The 15,679-nt window shown below is 55.1% G+C and overlaps 1 protein-coding gene across 3 annotated transcripts in view; it reads left to right on the top strand.

The window, feature by feature from the left end:
* Grm4 (glutamate metabotropic receptor 4) overlaps positions 1–15,679 on the top strand; it is an 88,645-nt gene that overhangs the window by 45,334 nt on the left and 27,632 nt on the right. For all 3 annotated transcript variants that reach the window (XM_063278955.1, XM_063278956.1, NM_022666.2), the window contains one exon: positions 13,566–13,701. In XM_063278955.1, coding sequence (XP_063135025.1) covers positions 13,566–13,701 — 136 coding nt within the window. The remainder of the gene's footprint in view (positions 1–13,565; positions 13,702–15,679) is intronic.

The following is a 15,679-nucleotide window of genomic DNA, read 5'->3' as shown; positions in this document are numbered from 1 at the left end:
CACACATGTGTGTTCATGTATGATTGTGTGTGTGCATGTGTGTGCATGCTGCCACTTTCCCTGTCTCCCTCTGCCAGCCTCTTAGAGTATACCTTGACAACAGTAGGACAACAATCAGGCTGTCTGTTCTGCCTTGATTTGCTGCCTTCTGTCCTCCACAGGAAGCCATGTACACATTCTGAGGGCCATACCTGAAGAGGTTTGGGGTACAAAGAATCCCCTTTGCCTTCTGCAGTCCCTTTGTGGCTTTGACCTTTGGAACCCAGTTCTAGGTGGTTCAGAGCCCAAGTGTCACGACACGAGGCTGGGCTCTAATCCATGCGTGCTGCTTGGTCTCCTCATTAACCTAAGAGCAGCATGAATAGACAGCACATGCCCAGCCCCTCCTCAGAAGTCCTGGAGGTTGGTTGGCTCAGTCAGGCTGAGTTCTAGACCTGGCTGTGGGGCGCTGGCGTGAACCTTGGTTTTCTCATGGCTGTGAAGGGGACCTCTGGATGCCCGTGGTCGGGTTCTTGACTTTCTATCTCCCTCAGTGTTTGGAGGCCAGGCCCCATAGTGACCCTTGGCCCCGGACCCCAGGTCACTGTTACTCATGAAGTCAAACGTTCCGTGAGCACCAGGTCTTTAAACCCAAAGTCATCGCGTTCATCTTTTTCCTCTGAGAAGCACAGGGTGGCGTCTCCCAGACACCCCTGGAATGGAGAAGGTTCCTCCTAGCTGTTTCTGGTTGTCCATCTGACTAAAGCTTCAGACCTGTCTGATTAATGGCTTCTCCCTTGTCTGTTGGTCTATCTGGCTGCTCCCCACCGTGTCCTCTGTGCTGGAGCTGTGGCTAAGCCTGAGCCACCACCTTGTTCCCCGGGGAGGAGCTTGCTGCCAGTTTCTTAGCCAGGCTTCTGTGGGGCCCTGCCCAGGCCTGGCACCGTGCAGCACGTGGGCAGCTTTGTTCAGTTACCACCCAGGGTACACGTGTGAGACCCTCGTCATGTCCCTCCCCAGACCTTTCAGTTCTTTGTGTGTGGGAACAGCAAGAAGCTGTGTGTCTTCCCCCACATGTTCGCACGTGGAGACCGAAGCCATTTCTGCCTTGTTCTGTCCACTACAGACTTCTCTTTCAGAGCACTTGAACATGAGCGGACTCTGCTGCCCTGGCTAGCCCCTCCGCCAGCCAGCCTGCCTGTTCCAGTCTTCTGAGACTCCCCGAGCCCCACCCCGCACACACTCATTTCCAGACACACAGGTCATTGACAGCTGTAATGGAAATCCCCAGGTGCCAGGCCTGGCCTTAGCCCTGGTATAAGCCGTGTGTGTGTGTGTGTGTGTGTGTGTGTGTGTGTGTGTGTGTGTGTGTGTGTATGGTGGGAAAGAGGGAGGGAGGGGGACAGGGAAAGAGAGAGAGAAAAGGAGTGGGAGCAAGAGGCTTACTGGGGGCACACTGGTCACCAGCTCCACTACAGGCCCAGTGAGGTGAGTGAGAGAGTAGGGAAAGACAGCTGATGGCTTCTCTGACTGTGTGCACCACACACACTCTCTTACACACACACACAAGCACACACACACATGCATGCATACACATACCCACACATACCACACACACATCAAACAGACATACACACATACATATATCACACATACAATATACCAACATATACACCATACACACTCGCACTCACACACACTACACATACACACTGTACGTACCCACATTCCCCCATATATATGCCATACACACTTACACATACATACATACACACCTCCACACACATGCCACACACACACAAATACACACATATGCATACCCACCCTACACACATATACCACACACACTACAATACAATATATGTGTATACACACCCACATTCCCCCATACATGCATATACACCTCACACACACAAGCCCACATACACACACATGCACACCCCCACACCACACAAGCATACTGTACACACACATTCCCCCGTACATACTCACACTCACATACAATACACACTCACACCTACACTCACACATGCACAGACTCACACACATATCACACACACACACACACACACACACACACACACACACACACACACACACGTGAGGTAAGGGTTTGGATCCAGGTCCGGTTGTTGTGAGCTCACAGTGCTTGGCCCCGGGTTCCCGCGTGGGCAGAGGTTGCTGAGTCCTGTGTGAGCTTCAGCACCTTGGAGAGTAGCCCCCAGGCCCTGCTGGACGGCCTGGAGCCAGCCCAGCCTCTGTGAAACGCGGGCCCCTTCCCCTCCGCCTTGTTACCAATTTCTTTCTTATCCAAACACATTTATTCCTGGACACTGCTGTGACCAGGCAGGTCCGGCTCAGCTAGAAAGCTGAGATGAAAGGGTTGAGGTGCTTGTCTCCAGCAATCAGCAGAGAGAGAGAGAGAGAGAGAGAGAGAGAGAGAGAGAGAGAGAGAGAGATTGCAGAATGGGGAGGCCAGGCTAGGAAAGAGCTTCCTTTGGGAGAACTAGGATTAGGTCTGGCCCAGAGGGTGTCCTGGAATGAATGGTGTTGCCCAGAGAAGGCCATGTCCCTCCTAGAAGCAGGGCAGACGGAGCGGGCAGAGTGTGTGGTCCAGGCTCTCCCGGTGACTTCCCTGTGTGAATGAGCTGCAGGTCCTTGGGCTCTTCCTCTGAAGCGGAGGTGATTCTAGTTTTGAGCAGTTGTTGGAAAAATGATAAAAACAGGCGAACCAGCCTCCAGGAGACCCAGCGAGGTTTGGAGGGCAAAGACTTCCTCTGGGCACACCCACCCAGGGTGAGAACTTGGCCTCATAGACTGGGGAGTCTCCTCTTCTTGGTCTCTTCCCTCCCAGACCCACCACATCTGGCTCTATTTTGCTATAGACAGAGTGATCATGTGGCTATTCTATGCAAATTCTATGCAAATTTTTAACGAGCCAGAAGGAAGCTAACGATGCCTTGGGACCCAAGGGAAACCTGTGTGTAGGAAGCAGCAAGGCAAGGAGAGAGCAGGGGAGGAAAGAGGGGTGGGAGGGGACCAGGAGGGCTTGGAAAGGCCCAGAGGCCCTTGACACTTCAGAGAATGTCCTGCCTGGCCCTGTGTCAGATTTAGGAATGTGGGGAGGAGATGGGCAGGATGAGTTACTAGCTACCTAGAAGACAGGAAATGGAGGAAGAGAAGGAGGAGGGAGAGAAGGAAGGGGAGAAGGAAGGGGAGGAGGAGAAAGAGGAGGAAGGGGAAAGGGAGGGTAGGAGGGAGAGGAGGAGGAGGAGGAAGGGGAGGAGGAGGGAGAGAAGGAAGGGGAGGAGGAGGAAGAGGAGAAAAGGGAGGAGGAAGAGGAGGAAGAGGAGGGAGGGGAGGAAGAGGAGGGAAGGGGAGGAGGGAGGATCTGAATCAGAGTGACAGAAGCAGCCAGACAGGATCTGGCTCACCAGTGGCCTCAGTTTCCTCATCTGTGAAATAGGCACAATACCCAGAATGTGATCTGGTTGGGAGGTGCTGTTGGAGGAGAGCTGTGGGTTGTGAAGAGGTGAAAGGGAGAGGGAGGAGGACAGTGAGTGAATGAGTAGGGAGCACAGGAGGAGTGGAGGAAGGGGTTTTGGACCACCGTCCAGCCAGTCCAGGTGTCAGCCATCGACCTGAGCTTGCCTGTTCTTCAGCGTCTAGCTTCACTTGAGGGATGACCGAGCTATGTGGGCAGGGCTCTTGAGCAGACATTCCCCTCATGGTGGGGAACAGGAAGAGGGAGCTGGGGTGTCTTGCTAGCCTCCTAAAGGAGAATTTGGACTCTTGGGGAGGAGAGTGATCACAGTGGGCTGGAGAATAGGAGGGGCTGACTGGCCAGCCAAGGCGATGTGGGCCCACGGGAGAAGGATGTAATATGGATGTGGTCAACTATCTGGGTATGCCCGGGTGTTATCTGAGCTCCTGAGGCAGCCTGGTGAGGACCTTGGGCACTAGATGTGCATTCCTGGCTCACACTGGTCAGCTTGGGGCAAACTGAAGCCCGACTGTGGATTCTGGTTTAGATCATAAAGGAGCTCTCAAGGTTGGGTGGTCCCATCTTTTGGTATTCTTAGAGACACCAGCGATTATCACAACTTGGGAAAGCCCCTTGTATCATAGCTTGTGTTGGTCTAACACCGGAAAAGTCCCATGCTAAACCAGAAGAAGTGTCGGATCTAAGCCATACTGCCCAGCAAGATGGGCATCTAGGAAGGACCTCTCTCCCAACCCCTCTAGGACTGACTTGGAAGACCTTCCTCCCTGCCAGGCTTGTCTTCCTCTCCCCCTCTTCCCCCCGGGGCTGGTGGCTCTGTTTGGAACCCCCAGCCTTCTAACAGCGGCAGGGTCTGGGACAACTTTGATGGATCAGTTTCTGACCTGTTCTATCTGTTTTTATTACCAGAGCCCCAGGCAGCTGGGTTTCATGGTACCACCCACCCAAACTGGGTCAGACTGGTTTCTGTCACTTTGGGCCCATGTCACCCTCACTGCCACATACCCAGGCTATTTAGTGGTTCCCTTTCTGGGGCATGGGTCAACAGCTCCCTTTACTGCCAGGAAGAAGCTAACAGTGAGTGAGAGAACTGCAGGGTCAGTCACAGTCCCTGGACATCTGTGGCTACCCCTCCCTAGTCTGGCTTGTGGAGAGAGTGGGGCTGGCTGGGAGGGCCCTGGAAGACTTCTTTACCAGTGGCTGGTATGATGGGCTCAGGGGCTGAGCTGCCTGCAGCGAGACATGCTTGGGCCGCCTGCGTAATTACATCTCAACATTTCATTTTGCTTGGCAGTTTCCACTTCCCGGGGACGTGGGCTTCTAAATATTTCATCCCTGTCTGCAGCGGCCCTCCGCACTCTGGCCAAATCACAGGCTCGCCGCTGCTGGCCATCCCCTCACTCCCCACTGCTCTCTCCTGCCTGAATGTTCTTCCTATAGGGGGGTGGAGCAGGCCAGGGGCACCTCAAGTCTCTCCCCACCCAGGAAACTTCTGGCACCATTGGCGCCCCATCAAAAGCATCTGGAAATTAAGATGCGTTGAACCAATGTTAAATGAGCTCCCCTATCTGCTGGGACCTGGGGGAGGTCAGAAGGGCAGAAGATACAGCTCTTGGGGGACTCTCACAGATGAACGCTGACCACCGGACAACCTGGGGGTAGGGGCAGTTTTGCTGTGTTCGAGCATCAGATACTGCCCTCTGTTACCTATGTACGCTTGCTCCGTTTTGTGTGTTTGTTTTGAGGTACAGTTTCATCACGCACACCAGGTTGGCTTTGAACTCAAGGTGATTCTCCTGCCCCAGCCTCCTGATCGATAGGATTGTACCACACTCGCCTATACACCCCATGCTCCATACTTTGTGACGGACAGAATCCCGAGAGGTTTACCTTGTCTGGAGTTACACAGCTAAGAAGTGGTAGCTGGGCCTTGAGCCCTGTCTCCCAGGCTCAGCCCTCTCCCTGAGGCAGACAAGTTACATAGCACAAGGTAGGGCAAACAGGGCCATTAGGGAGAGCAGTGGGCAGGACTGGGCAGCGCCAAGATTTGGGAGAAGGAGGAGGGATCAGACCCAAGGCTTCTTGGGCTAGGCAGGCAGGCAGGGGATGGCTGTTTCTTGCTTCAGGACCATGATGACAAAGCCTTGAGGCTACAGTGGTAGCATGATTTGGAGGAAGTGGTCCTGGTTAAACAGCTGGGGTGGGGGTGGCGCAGAAGACCCCGTACGTAGCTAGCCCCATGTCTGCCTGTTTCTCAGGGCAGAGGTAGGCAGAAAGAGTGGAGAGAGGCGTGGAGGTCTTGTTCTGTGTTGGCGTACTTGAGTGTGGCTGATGGAGACAGAGTGAGGGCCCTTTTGTCCTCAGGGCCCGTCCTCTTCCACAGCAGACCAGCGGACTGGTCAGTAGGCCTGGAAATGCATTTGGCATCTGTGCATATGTGGGGGTCTTGGGGGAACCCTGGCTCTGTCTGCAGTGAATCTGGGGTGTTTCCTTCATCAACAGTCAGGCTACTGAGGGAGAATATGGGGTTGCACAGGGTCCCCACTAATTTATTTTTGCCAATATCCTGTCCTCTTAGCCTCCGCCTGTCACCTGCCTGTAGCACTTCCCCTTTTCATATGTTTCTGGCTTCCTTGCTTTGAAGCCGTTTTGCCTAAATGCATCTGTGCTAAGATATTAGGGCAATCGCTCAGTGAATTTCCTCTCAAGAGCCCAACCTGGTGGCTAATGAAACTCTAATAGCCAGGGACAGCAGGGCTGGTACTGAGGCCCCTGTGTCCTACCTCACCCTAGGCACTTGGCCTGGGGCAGGGTGGGTTTGTGTCACAGTCTTACCACTGGGTGACTTGCCTGCCGGTGGGCAGCAGCGGGCGGCTGAGATGGGGCCAGGACCATCGATGGCCTCTTGGTCTCCTGTGTCATAGAGGCCCACTGCTCTCTAATATCTGAGTTCCTTCCTGCCTCCCTGTGTATCCCTAGCTCCACAGAGACAGGTTTGGGGCCAAGAGAGGGCACAGTGAAGATCGAAGGCTTTGCTTTGGTCCCTGGTGCTCTGTGTAGCAGCCCAGCTTTGCTCCCAGCTAAGTGCAAAGTCGTCAGCAAAGGGAAAGACTGGGGTCTGTGAGTGTGCAGGCGGGGGTCAGAGAGCTGCTGTGACCCCCAGGTTTCAGCAGACCTTGGCATGCAGCTTGCACAGCTGTGGATGGGCCAAGGGATAGCTGCTTAGGGTGTGTGGGCTGCATGGCACCTGATAAGAGACGGTCCACCAGGGTCGCTGAGCGTGCATGGAGAGGGGTGTGAGTGTGCATGGAGAGGAGTGTGGGAGACCTAGGGAAGCTTTTTGGGGGGAGCAAACTGTGAACCTTGTGGACATAGGGCATAGCCCGTGTTAGCAGGCTTATTGCCTGACGTGTTAGGGACGTGTGTGTCTGCATGGTTTATGGGACGGCTTGTTGTCAGTGTTTGTGTCTGCTGTATGTGTGTGAGAATAGGGCTCTGGGCTCGGGAACTCACTTGAGGTCACTATAGGCATTTGTCCTGGTGGGCTCAGCTGGTCTCCTCGTGGTATGCACAGCTGTGTGGTGTGTTGCAGCTGCAGCAGAGGTGATGTCTGGGGTACCTGCACTTGCATTGCTGTATGGTTCCCATGTGAGCTTGCACAGCTGCGGATTGGCTGCTTAGGGCTCGTGGCTTTTCTTTGGGCCGGGAGAGCTGTGGGTGTGTCTCTGTGGGGTCCTGGAATGAAGGGCTATGAGCAGCATGTTGAGGGCACATACGTGCTGGTTGCTGATGGCAGACATCACATCGCCTCACACAGTCCCTGTGCTTCTGAGCTGCAGCCAGGGGACTGCCCAGTACCGAGTCTCAGGGATACAGCTTTTGCAGAGCCCAGACCCTGCTCTGCAGAGCTGAGGCCCCAAGAGCTCTTGGGTTCTGCCACAGTGGACCAATGGTTTCCATCTCAGCTTAGTGGCCCTTCCAGGGAAGGCTTTGCCCGCTCCTCTGAGCAGTGGCTGCAGCGGCAGCACCAGACCGTCACAGACACTCCCGGGCTCCGCCAGCCCTACTGGGGGTAGGGGAGAGTTTAAGTTCTTCCTTGTTTCACGGAGGGCAGGTCAGAGAGGCTTAGTAACCTGTCCGAAAATGCACAGGAAGGCAGCAGCAGCAGGCGCCCGCCCCCTTTATCTCTCTGTGTTTCCTTGTCACAAGTGGACGAGAACACGGGGAATGCGGGCAAACCCAGGTCCACTGGAACCTGACTAGTATCTTCCCAGTGACCTACTGCCCAAAGAGAACTCAAGTCGCTTGCAAGAAGGGGGAGGATGGTGGCATGCACCTCTGCGTGGCCCAGCTGTCTCTCCCTGAGCTTTGGGACAAGCTAGTGTCACATCATCTTGCTGTCCTTGCCTGTTCATGCTGAGTACCTGCTCCCCCAGCGCTTGCTGCAAGGGAACAGAGCTGGGCAGAGAGAGTGGACAGAGCAGAAGGCAGGGTTGAAAGATGGCCCCGGGCACGTATCTCTATGAGTGTGTCCAGAACGCATGGCATAGACCGTTCCCGGCACAGAATGGACATCAGGCACTACGGGGTGCCCAGAGCCTGTGCAGGACATAGTCGCAGCTATGAGGGGTCCCTGCAGGCTCTGTGGGTATAGACACTCCAGGAAGGGCATGTGCAGGTGGAGACTCCTTGTAGGCCTCTGTCACCCGTGCCCACCCCAGTGTCCCTTTGCACTCCTGTCCTATGTGTGTCTAGCAAACATGGACAGCTGTCTGTCCCCAGTGGGGACAGAACCCAGCAAGGGAAGAGCTGGTGGGTAAACCAACCTGACTAGTTGGTTCAGGGTTCTCCTGGCTGGGGGCAATCTGCCCAAGGCCACTCGTGGGGCAGACATCAGAGAGGCAGATCCTGGGAGGCTGGTGCTGAGGTAGCAACTGCAGACGTAGTTGTCACACGTGTTGGTGTGTGTACACGCGCACACAGTGCGGATACACCATGAATAAGGAGAGTGAGAGAGTAAGGCAGGCTGCACTGGGCCTAGAGGAGAGGAAGTCTGGGGCAGGAACAGGTAGAGTGATGGTGGAAGCCAGGCCTGAATGAGCTGTAGCCTGCCAGACCCAGAGCTCTGTGTAGTGTTGGGCCTTGAGGTAAGGGTGAGGGAACCAAGCCTGGCTCTCCCTACCCCTCCCCTTGGAGCATCCTCAGGGGAAGATGAGACTGCTTTGGGGGCCTGGAAGTGTTCCCCACCCCAAACTTCACATCAAAGCTTAGTCACTTAGGCACGGTTTTGCTCCATGGCAGGACCCTGAGCTACCCACCCCACTCAAGAGATATCTTCTCGGGGTTGGGGATTTAGCTCAGTGGTAGAGCGCTTGCCTAGGAAGCGCAAGGCCCTGGGTTCGGTCCCCAGCTCCGGAAAAAAAGAACCAAAAAAAAAAAAAAAGATATCTTCTCTTTTCCAGGGAGCAGGCATGAGCCTGGGGTTGCTGACAGCCTGGCTCAGAAAAGAAAGAGGGGAAGAGAAAGTGGTGTGTGGGTGCATGTGTGTCTGTGCATGCATGTGTGTGTGCTGCATGCGTGCCTGAGTGTGAAAGAACGTGTGTGTATCTGTGTGCATGCGTGTGTATCTGTGTGTGTGTGTATGTGTGCACGTGCGCCCATGTGTATGTGCGTGTGTGTGCGCTGCATATTTGTGTGTGTGCTGTGTGCACAAGTGTGTGAGAATATGCGCGTGTATCTGCGTGTGTGTGTGTGTACGCGCGCGTGTGCGTCTGTGATTCCCCACTATCTCCTGCCTGCCTTGCTTCCTGCAGGGAGCCTAGCATGGCCTGGGGGACCCCTCCCGTGCTTTCCTCTCTGCAGTCTGCCATATTCTGCAGCAATATAGGTTTTTCCACTTGACTTCCTAGGGTTTGCCTTTTCATTATTTTTTTTCTCTGTTTTTACATTTAAAAGCGTTTTTCAGAAAAGGAAAAAATGAGAGGGAGAGGAAGAGCCCACGGGCTGCTACTTGGGCTATGAGAAATTGAGGTAGAGCCTCTGAGGCTGGGGAGGAGACTAAGCAGGCGTGGGAGGAGCCTGAGCAGGTGGGGAGGAGCCTGAACAGGTGTGTGGGAGGAGCCTGAGCAGGTGTGGGAGGAGCCTGAACAGGTGTGTGGGAGGAGTCTGAGCAGGTGTGGGAGGAGCCTGAGCAGGTGTGGGAGAAGCCTGAGCAGGTGTGTGGGAGGAGCCTGAGCAGGTGTGGGAGGAGCCTGAACAGGTGTGTGGGAGGAGCCTGAGCAGGTGTGGGAGAAGCCTGAGCAGGTGTGGGAGGAGCCTGAGCAGGTGTGGGAGATCGGACCCCGGCCCTAGGCATTCAGAGGATACCAGGCTTACCCCTGCTACTCTATGTTCCTGTGTTTTGCTATGTGTAAGGCAAAGCCCCTCGCTGGTCTCACACCCTCTGCTCTGGTGTTAACTGGGGTCTCGGGGGTCCCTTGGGATGCATGTAATCAGAGGTATCTCTGGTGACAGGTTTGTGGCATCTGACTATGGCCAGCACAGAGGACTCCTGGCTTGCAGCTGGCACAGGGCAGTTGAGTTCTGAACTGCGATCTGGCAGCCAGGTTCTTGTTTAGGAGGTTGGGTAGGGTCTGTGAATGAACCCTAAAGGGGACCCAGGAGGGCTTGGCCGGGCTTCAGAACCTTAGCTTCCTCCATCCCGCCTGGTCCTGGGTCTGCCTGGAGCTGGAATTGGTTATTTCTTGTCTGTCTGCCAGCTTCCACTGCTCTATACTAGTGTGGACCAGTGGTTCTTGATGAGGTCCACGAAGAGGCTGAGGAGGGTATGGGGTATGGGGAGGAGACAGTGCCCCAGGGAGGTTAAGAGTGCTGTGCAGACTACAGGGCAGGGGCTGGGCACAGGAACCCTGTAGCAGCATAGTTTGGGACCACGTGCATGTGTTTGTGTGTCCAAAGGAAGGGCATGTGATTGTGCACACACAGTCTGGTGTGCGCACTCCTGAGCATGTGCACAAGTGTGTGATCTCTCCCAATTCCACAGAGGCGGGTGAGACTGGCAGTTGGAAGCTCTCCTCTCATTCCCAGGGGTAGCTGTTGAGGGTGGGACTTTCTGGGTCAGGAGAATTTCAGGAGAGAGGACCTTGGTCTGATGGAGGCTCTTGACTCCCTTCCCCTGACCTCTATGAGGCTGTTTGCCAGCTCTGAGCCTCCACTTCCATGCCTGTCAGGTAGGGACGTTCCTTTTTGCCCTGGAGTTGGTATGGGGGCTCATGGAAGCCAGGCCTAGCCAGTGCCACACACAGGGTAGGTGCCCAGTCACCCGGTCCTCTCTGGCTGTGACAGGGAGCCATGCCCATCTCAGGAGCCATGTCTCTAAAGAGAGACCCTGCCCCACCCTCCCAACCGCCATGTGACTATGGGTCATAAAGTCAGGATGCCGGCCAGGGGCACTGGTTCCCTTGTGACTCAGAGTCACGTGATGGGACATTCACCCACCCCTGTTCCCAGACACCCCATCTCCAGAGCCAACCCCTTCCCTCCAACTCCGCTACGCACACTATGGGCTGACAGGTGGCCCTGCAGCCTCCGCAGCCCCTCACCTAATTCTCTTCATAACCCAGGGAAGTCACTTTCCACCTTCGAGAGCCTCAGTTTCCCCATCTGTCTCCTGGGGATGTGGTATGAGTCCTCCGAGGGGTGACTTTGCGTGGCCTTTGTTACGTGGGACATTCCATAAATATCACACCTCTAAAGGCCACACACCACGCTCAGTTCCTGTGACTAACGTCCCCCTCGCTGAGCCACTGCCACCTACCCCTCTCTTGAACCACGTGAAGCGTGCGGTACACAGCAGGACAGCATGTGCTGGCCCAGGAGTGACTTAACCTAACACTCTCTCCCTGCTGGAGAACCACACACTCCCCACTTCCCTCCATGAGCCAGGTGGCCCAGCCCCACTGCCTGGGCCAGCCTCTTCCTCTTGTCCATCTGCCTTCCCAGATGGGGACGAGAACGTGTCGCCATTGGCCCGTTTTTCTGACTGGAGAGAGACCATATGGTGACTTGGCAGGAGTTGAGCACTGCCATTGTTAGAACGCTGCCAGCCATCGAGGGCAACAAGCCATTCCACTCTGCCCGTGGCCTGGGGCTGGCAGGGGTGAGGCCCTGACCAAAGGCCCGAGCCTGGCTCCCTGGTCCACGAGTTCTTAGAGGCCCTGCGCTGCTTCGTGCTTGGGATTTACTAGGTATCTAGGAGTGCTCTAAGGTTCTCCCCTACCATCCCGTGTGTGTGTGTGTGTGTGTGTGTGTGTGTGTGTATGTGTGTGTGTGGTGTGTGTATGTATGAGATATATGTGTATGTTTTGTGTGTGTGTGTGTGTCTGTGTGTGTGCCCTAAGGATCTCCACTGCCATCCCGTGTGTGTGTCTGTGTGTATGCGTGTGTGCGTGTGTGTGTGCTGTATGTATGAGGTATATGTGTATATATTGTGTGTGTGTTGTCTGTATATGTTGTATGTGCTATGTGTGTGTTGTGTGCATGTTTTGTATGTGTTATATGTGTGTGTGGTGTCTGTATGAGTTGTGTGTTGTATGTGTGTGTTGTGTGTATGTATGAGATATATGTGTATATGTCGTGTGTGTGTGGTGTCTGTATGTGTTATGTATGCTATGTGTGTGTTGTATGTATGTTTTATGTGTGCTATGTGTGTTATATGTGTGCTATGTGTGTGTTGTGTGTTTTGTTTGTGTTGTTGTCTATATATTGTGTGTGTATTGCATGTGTGTGTTGTATGTGTGCGTGGTGTCTGTGTGTTGTATATGTGTTGTGTGTGATATGTGTATGTGTTATGTATGTTACATGTGTATGTGGTATGAGTGTGGTGTGTGTGCATGTGTGGCTGTGTGTGTGTGTGTGCACGTATATGTGTGTCCTGGCTGAAAGAGCCACCCTCAGTGAGTGCATGTATGGTCTGTGTGTATGTGTGCATATACATGTGTGCCCCGGCAGAAGGAGCCACCCTCAGTGAGTGCCTTTGCCTGTGTATGTTTCATCATCTGGCAAGCCACCTCCTGCCCTCTCACACTCAGCTGTGTGCTCTCCTGAGGAAGCTTCCTGGAGCTGCCACATCCTGGCCCTCCAGTGTGACTCATGTCCAGCACATGCTGTGGGCACCATGCAGAGGTGTCTGGGAGTGTTGCATGTATGTACAGAGAGCAGGTGGAAGCCCAGGGGATCCAGGGTAGCAGCTATGGAATTGACCACAATTTGAGAGAGGGCTGGGCCAAGGAGAGGAGGCCCTTTTGAGCGGCACCTATAGGAGGGCAGAGGTCCCGTGAGAGGGGGCGCAGGTGGGCTATGAATATATGCGCACGGCAGCGTTCTACCTGTACTCACCTGAGGATGGTGTCGAGAGTCACTGGGGACTGTCTGGCTTCAAAATGCTCCCCGGTGTCTGCTGCTCGGGGTGCATTGTGGGACACTGTGTTCACCCTGGCCCACGCCAGCAGCCACACATGAATCCCTCCACGAGGATGTTTGGTGTGCAGTCTCTGGGGCAGGAGCTTGGGGGGGGTTGTGGGGACACAGGTGTGGGACACGGGTGTGGGGACATCAGCTACCAGGATGGCCATTCTCAGATTTACTCCTTCAAAGAACCTTCTGAGGTAATCCTGATAAAAATAGCCAGAGCTTCCAGATCCTCGCTGTGCACCAGACAGCGCATTTGTTCGCAGATCCCTCAAGAAGCCAGTGAACTAGGTCGCCCTCTTGTCTCCACGTTATAAATGCGACGTTTCAGACACACAAAGCTTGCGTGACTGCCCTGAGGTTACCCAACAACTGGTAAAAACCAAGATTTCAAACAGTCTGGCTCTTGCTAGCCTCAACTGGGGAAACTGAGGCACGGAGCCAGTATCACATCTAAGGTCTTCCGTATCCGTGCTGCGGCTGGTGTTTGCGATCCCGGCGTGACACACTGGGGTCGAGCGAGAGACCCTGGTCACAGCCTCCTGGGGTGCGTTGGAGGAGAGGGACTCTCTCAGACCTCATGGCTTGAGCTGACGTCAGCCGGGCCTCTCCACAGGAGGTGTGTGCATTGCCCAGTCGGTGAAGATTCCACGGGAACCCAAGACGGGGGAGTTCGACAAGATCATCAAACGCCTACTGGAAACATCCAATGCCAGGGGTATCATCATCTTTGCCAATGAGGATGACATCAGGTAGGGTGGCCATGTCAGACAGTAGCCCAGGCACGTCCCACTGGTTGCCTTTCTTTCTAGGGGGAGGGGGAGGGGCAAGGGGTGAATCAGAGTGATGGGATTCCCAGGCTAGACCCAGCTGCTATAATGGGGTTCCTTCACGCCCCTGTTTCCTACATCCACTCTGCCAGCCACAGACGGCCATTTTAGGGGAAAGGCTGCTATCTCGTGGACTTAAGGCAGGGTACCGAGTTCTAATCCAGCCCTCTCTGAGGCTCTTCGCTGTTTAACAGAACGAAACAGTTCCTGAGCCGTAGTGTTTGAGGGCCAAGCGTAGGAAGGTGCTCAAAGCCGCAGAGCAGGATTGAGTACGAAGTGAGGCTCAGTGCCTGTAGGCCCCAGCTCAGCCCTGAACTCTGCTTTTGGTGAGCTCAGGACACTGGGGTTAGGCATGTTTTCATGGTGAGAGGTTCTTTCCTGGACCCCAGACCCCGCACGGACCGTGAAGACCCTGCACAGGGGTCACAGGTCACAAGCTCCATCCCTGCAGCCCAGTCCCTGTTTCCCTCTGTTCCACTTGCTTTACACACCCTCCGGGAACTCAAGTGTCAGGTCCCCTGGGTTTCTGTTTGAGAGAGAAGCCCACATCAGAGCAGAACCGGTGGGACTGTTTTCACAGAGGAAAGCCAACCCAGGGGCAACCCCTTGCCAGTGCCCTCTAAGGCCAATGCTGGCCCCTCTTCCTTCTTTTAATCTTTCTCCCACACCCTACCCTGGAGTCCTGTGTTGCAACAAACACAGAGAGCCCCCCCCCGGGGGGTGCACACTGCAGGGATAGAGGAGAAAGGGGCGAGTGTGGAGGTGGGGGATGGGGAGTTCCAAGCAGACACAGCCTCCTATGGAGTCCCTCCGGGATGCACAGGGATGGTATGAACCTCCTCACAGCTCGAAGCTCCCCCCAGATGCTGCTGCCAGAGCTCTTCATGCCTTCAAGGAAATGATTGCTGGTGGCTAGGCTTCTCTGAGCTATCCCCTCCTGGCTGCTCTGTCAGCCCCCCTGGAGCCAGGCCCACGTCCAGTCGTGCATCCCACTTTGGGCCCTCTGCTACGGAGGGTACCCTAGTTCAGATAAGCCCCGGGTTGGGAGGGAGGGTGAAGGTCCTGGTCTTTATCCCTAGGGGAGGGGCTGGATGGGACTCTCAAGCCACAGGGCCAGCCTGGCAGGAGGAAGGCTGTTTCTGGAAATGCTCTGCGTTGTCAGAAGCAGACTGAGGTATAAATAAACACAGGTGGCTGGCTGGATGTGGGATGAGATCCCGGCTCCTCTTGGCTTCTCAGATGCAGGAAGCATTAACGGGACCGTGGTTCCATGTGCCGTCCCCAGCTACCATTAGCGGTGGCCCAAGGTGGGTGGTGGAGAGATGAGCGCAGGGGCCCAGTGCGACCACAGGCTGGCTCTGGAAACAGGTTCTGGGGCTCGGGGATAGTAGTTTCTCTCCAGAAGTTTAGTCCCTGCCCTCCCCTAGGCTGCTGCCTGCCTAGGCCCAGCACCTCTGGGGCCATGGAACCCGTTCCTCACCAGGGAAGAACAGGAATGGCCCGTGGTACCTGTGTCTCCCGCTTAGGAGTTTCTGACTCTTCTAAGCTCTCCTTCCCCTCCAAGGGAGCAGGTCATAAGAGGGGGTCTTGAGTGCTGTCTTAGAACAGCAGACTGCCATGGGGTGGGCCCAGCATGCACTCTTTGACCAAGACTCCCATTGGGAAGAAAGGTGAGCGCTGACGGGCCCAGCCTGCTCTGAAGCAGTGGAGGAAGGGGCTGCCCTCTGGAGTAGGATCAGGTGGATGGGTGCCCTGTGGGCACCCGTGTGAAGATGGCTTTGGTGTGGGGGTGGCCTGGTACCCCGAGAATGCCTCTGAGAGGACAGGGGTTGTCAGCATCTGGAACCCAAGTGGGGAACATATAGATTTAAGGAGACGTGGTAGTCTTTGCAGAGGCAAA

The sequence above is a fragment of the Rattus norvegicus genome, chromosome 20 (genome assembly GCF_036323735.1).
Source record: "Rattus norvegicus strain BN/NHsdMcwi chromosome 20, GRCr8, whole genome shotgun sequence".
Taxonomy (NCBI): Eukaryota; Metazoa; Chordata; class Mammalia; order Rodentia; family Muridae; genus Rattus; species Rattus norvegicus.
Note: the sequence above shows the minus strand (reverse complement) of the source record. Positions and strands in the feature narration are given on the sequence as shown.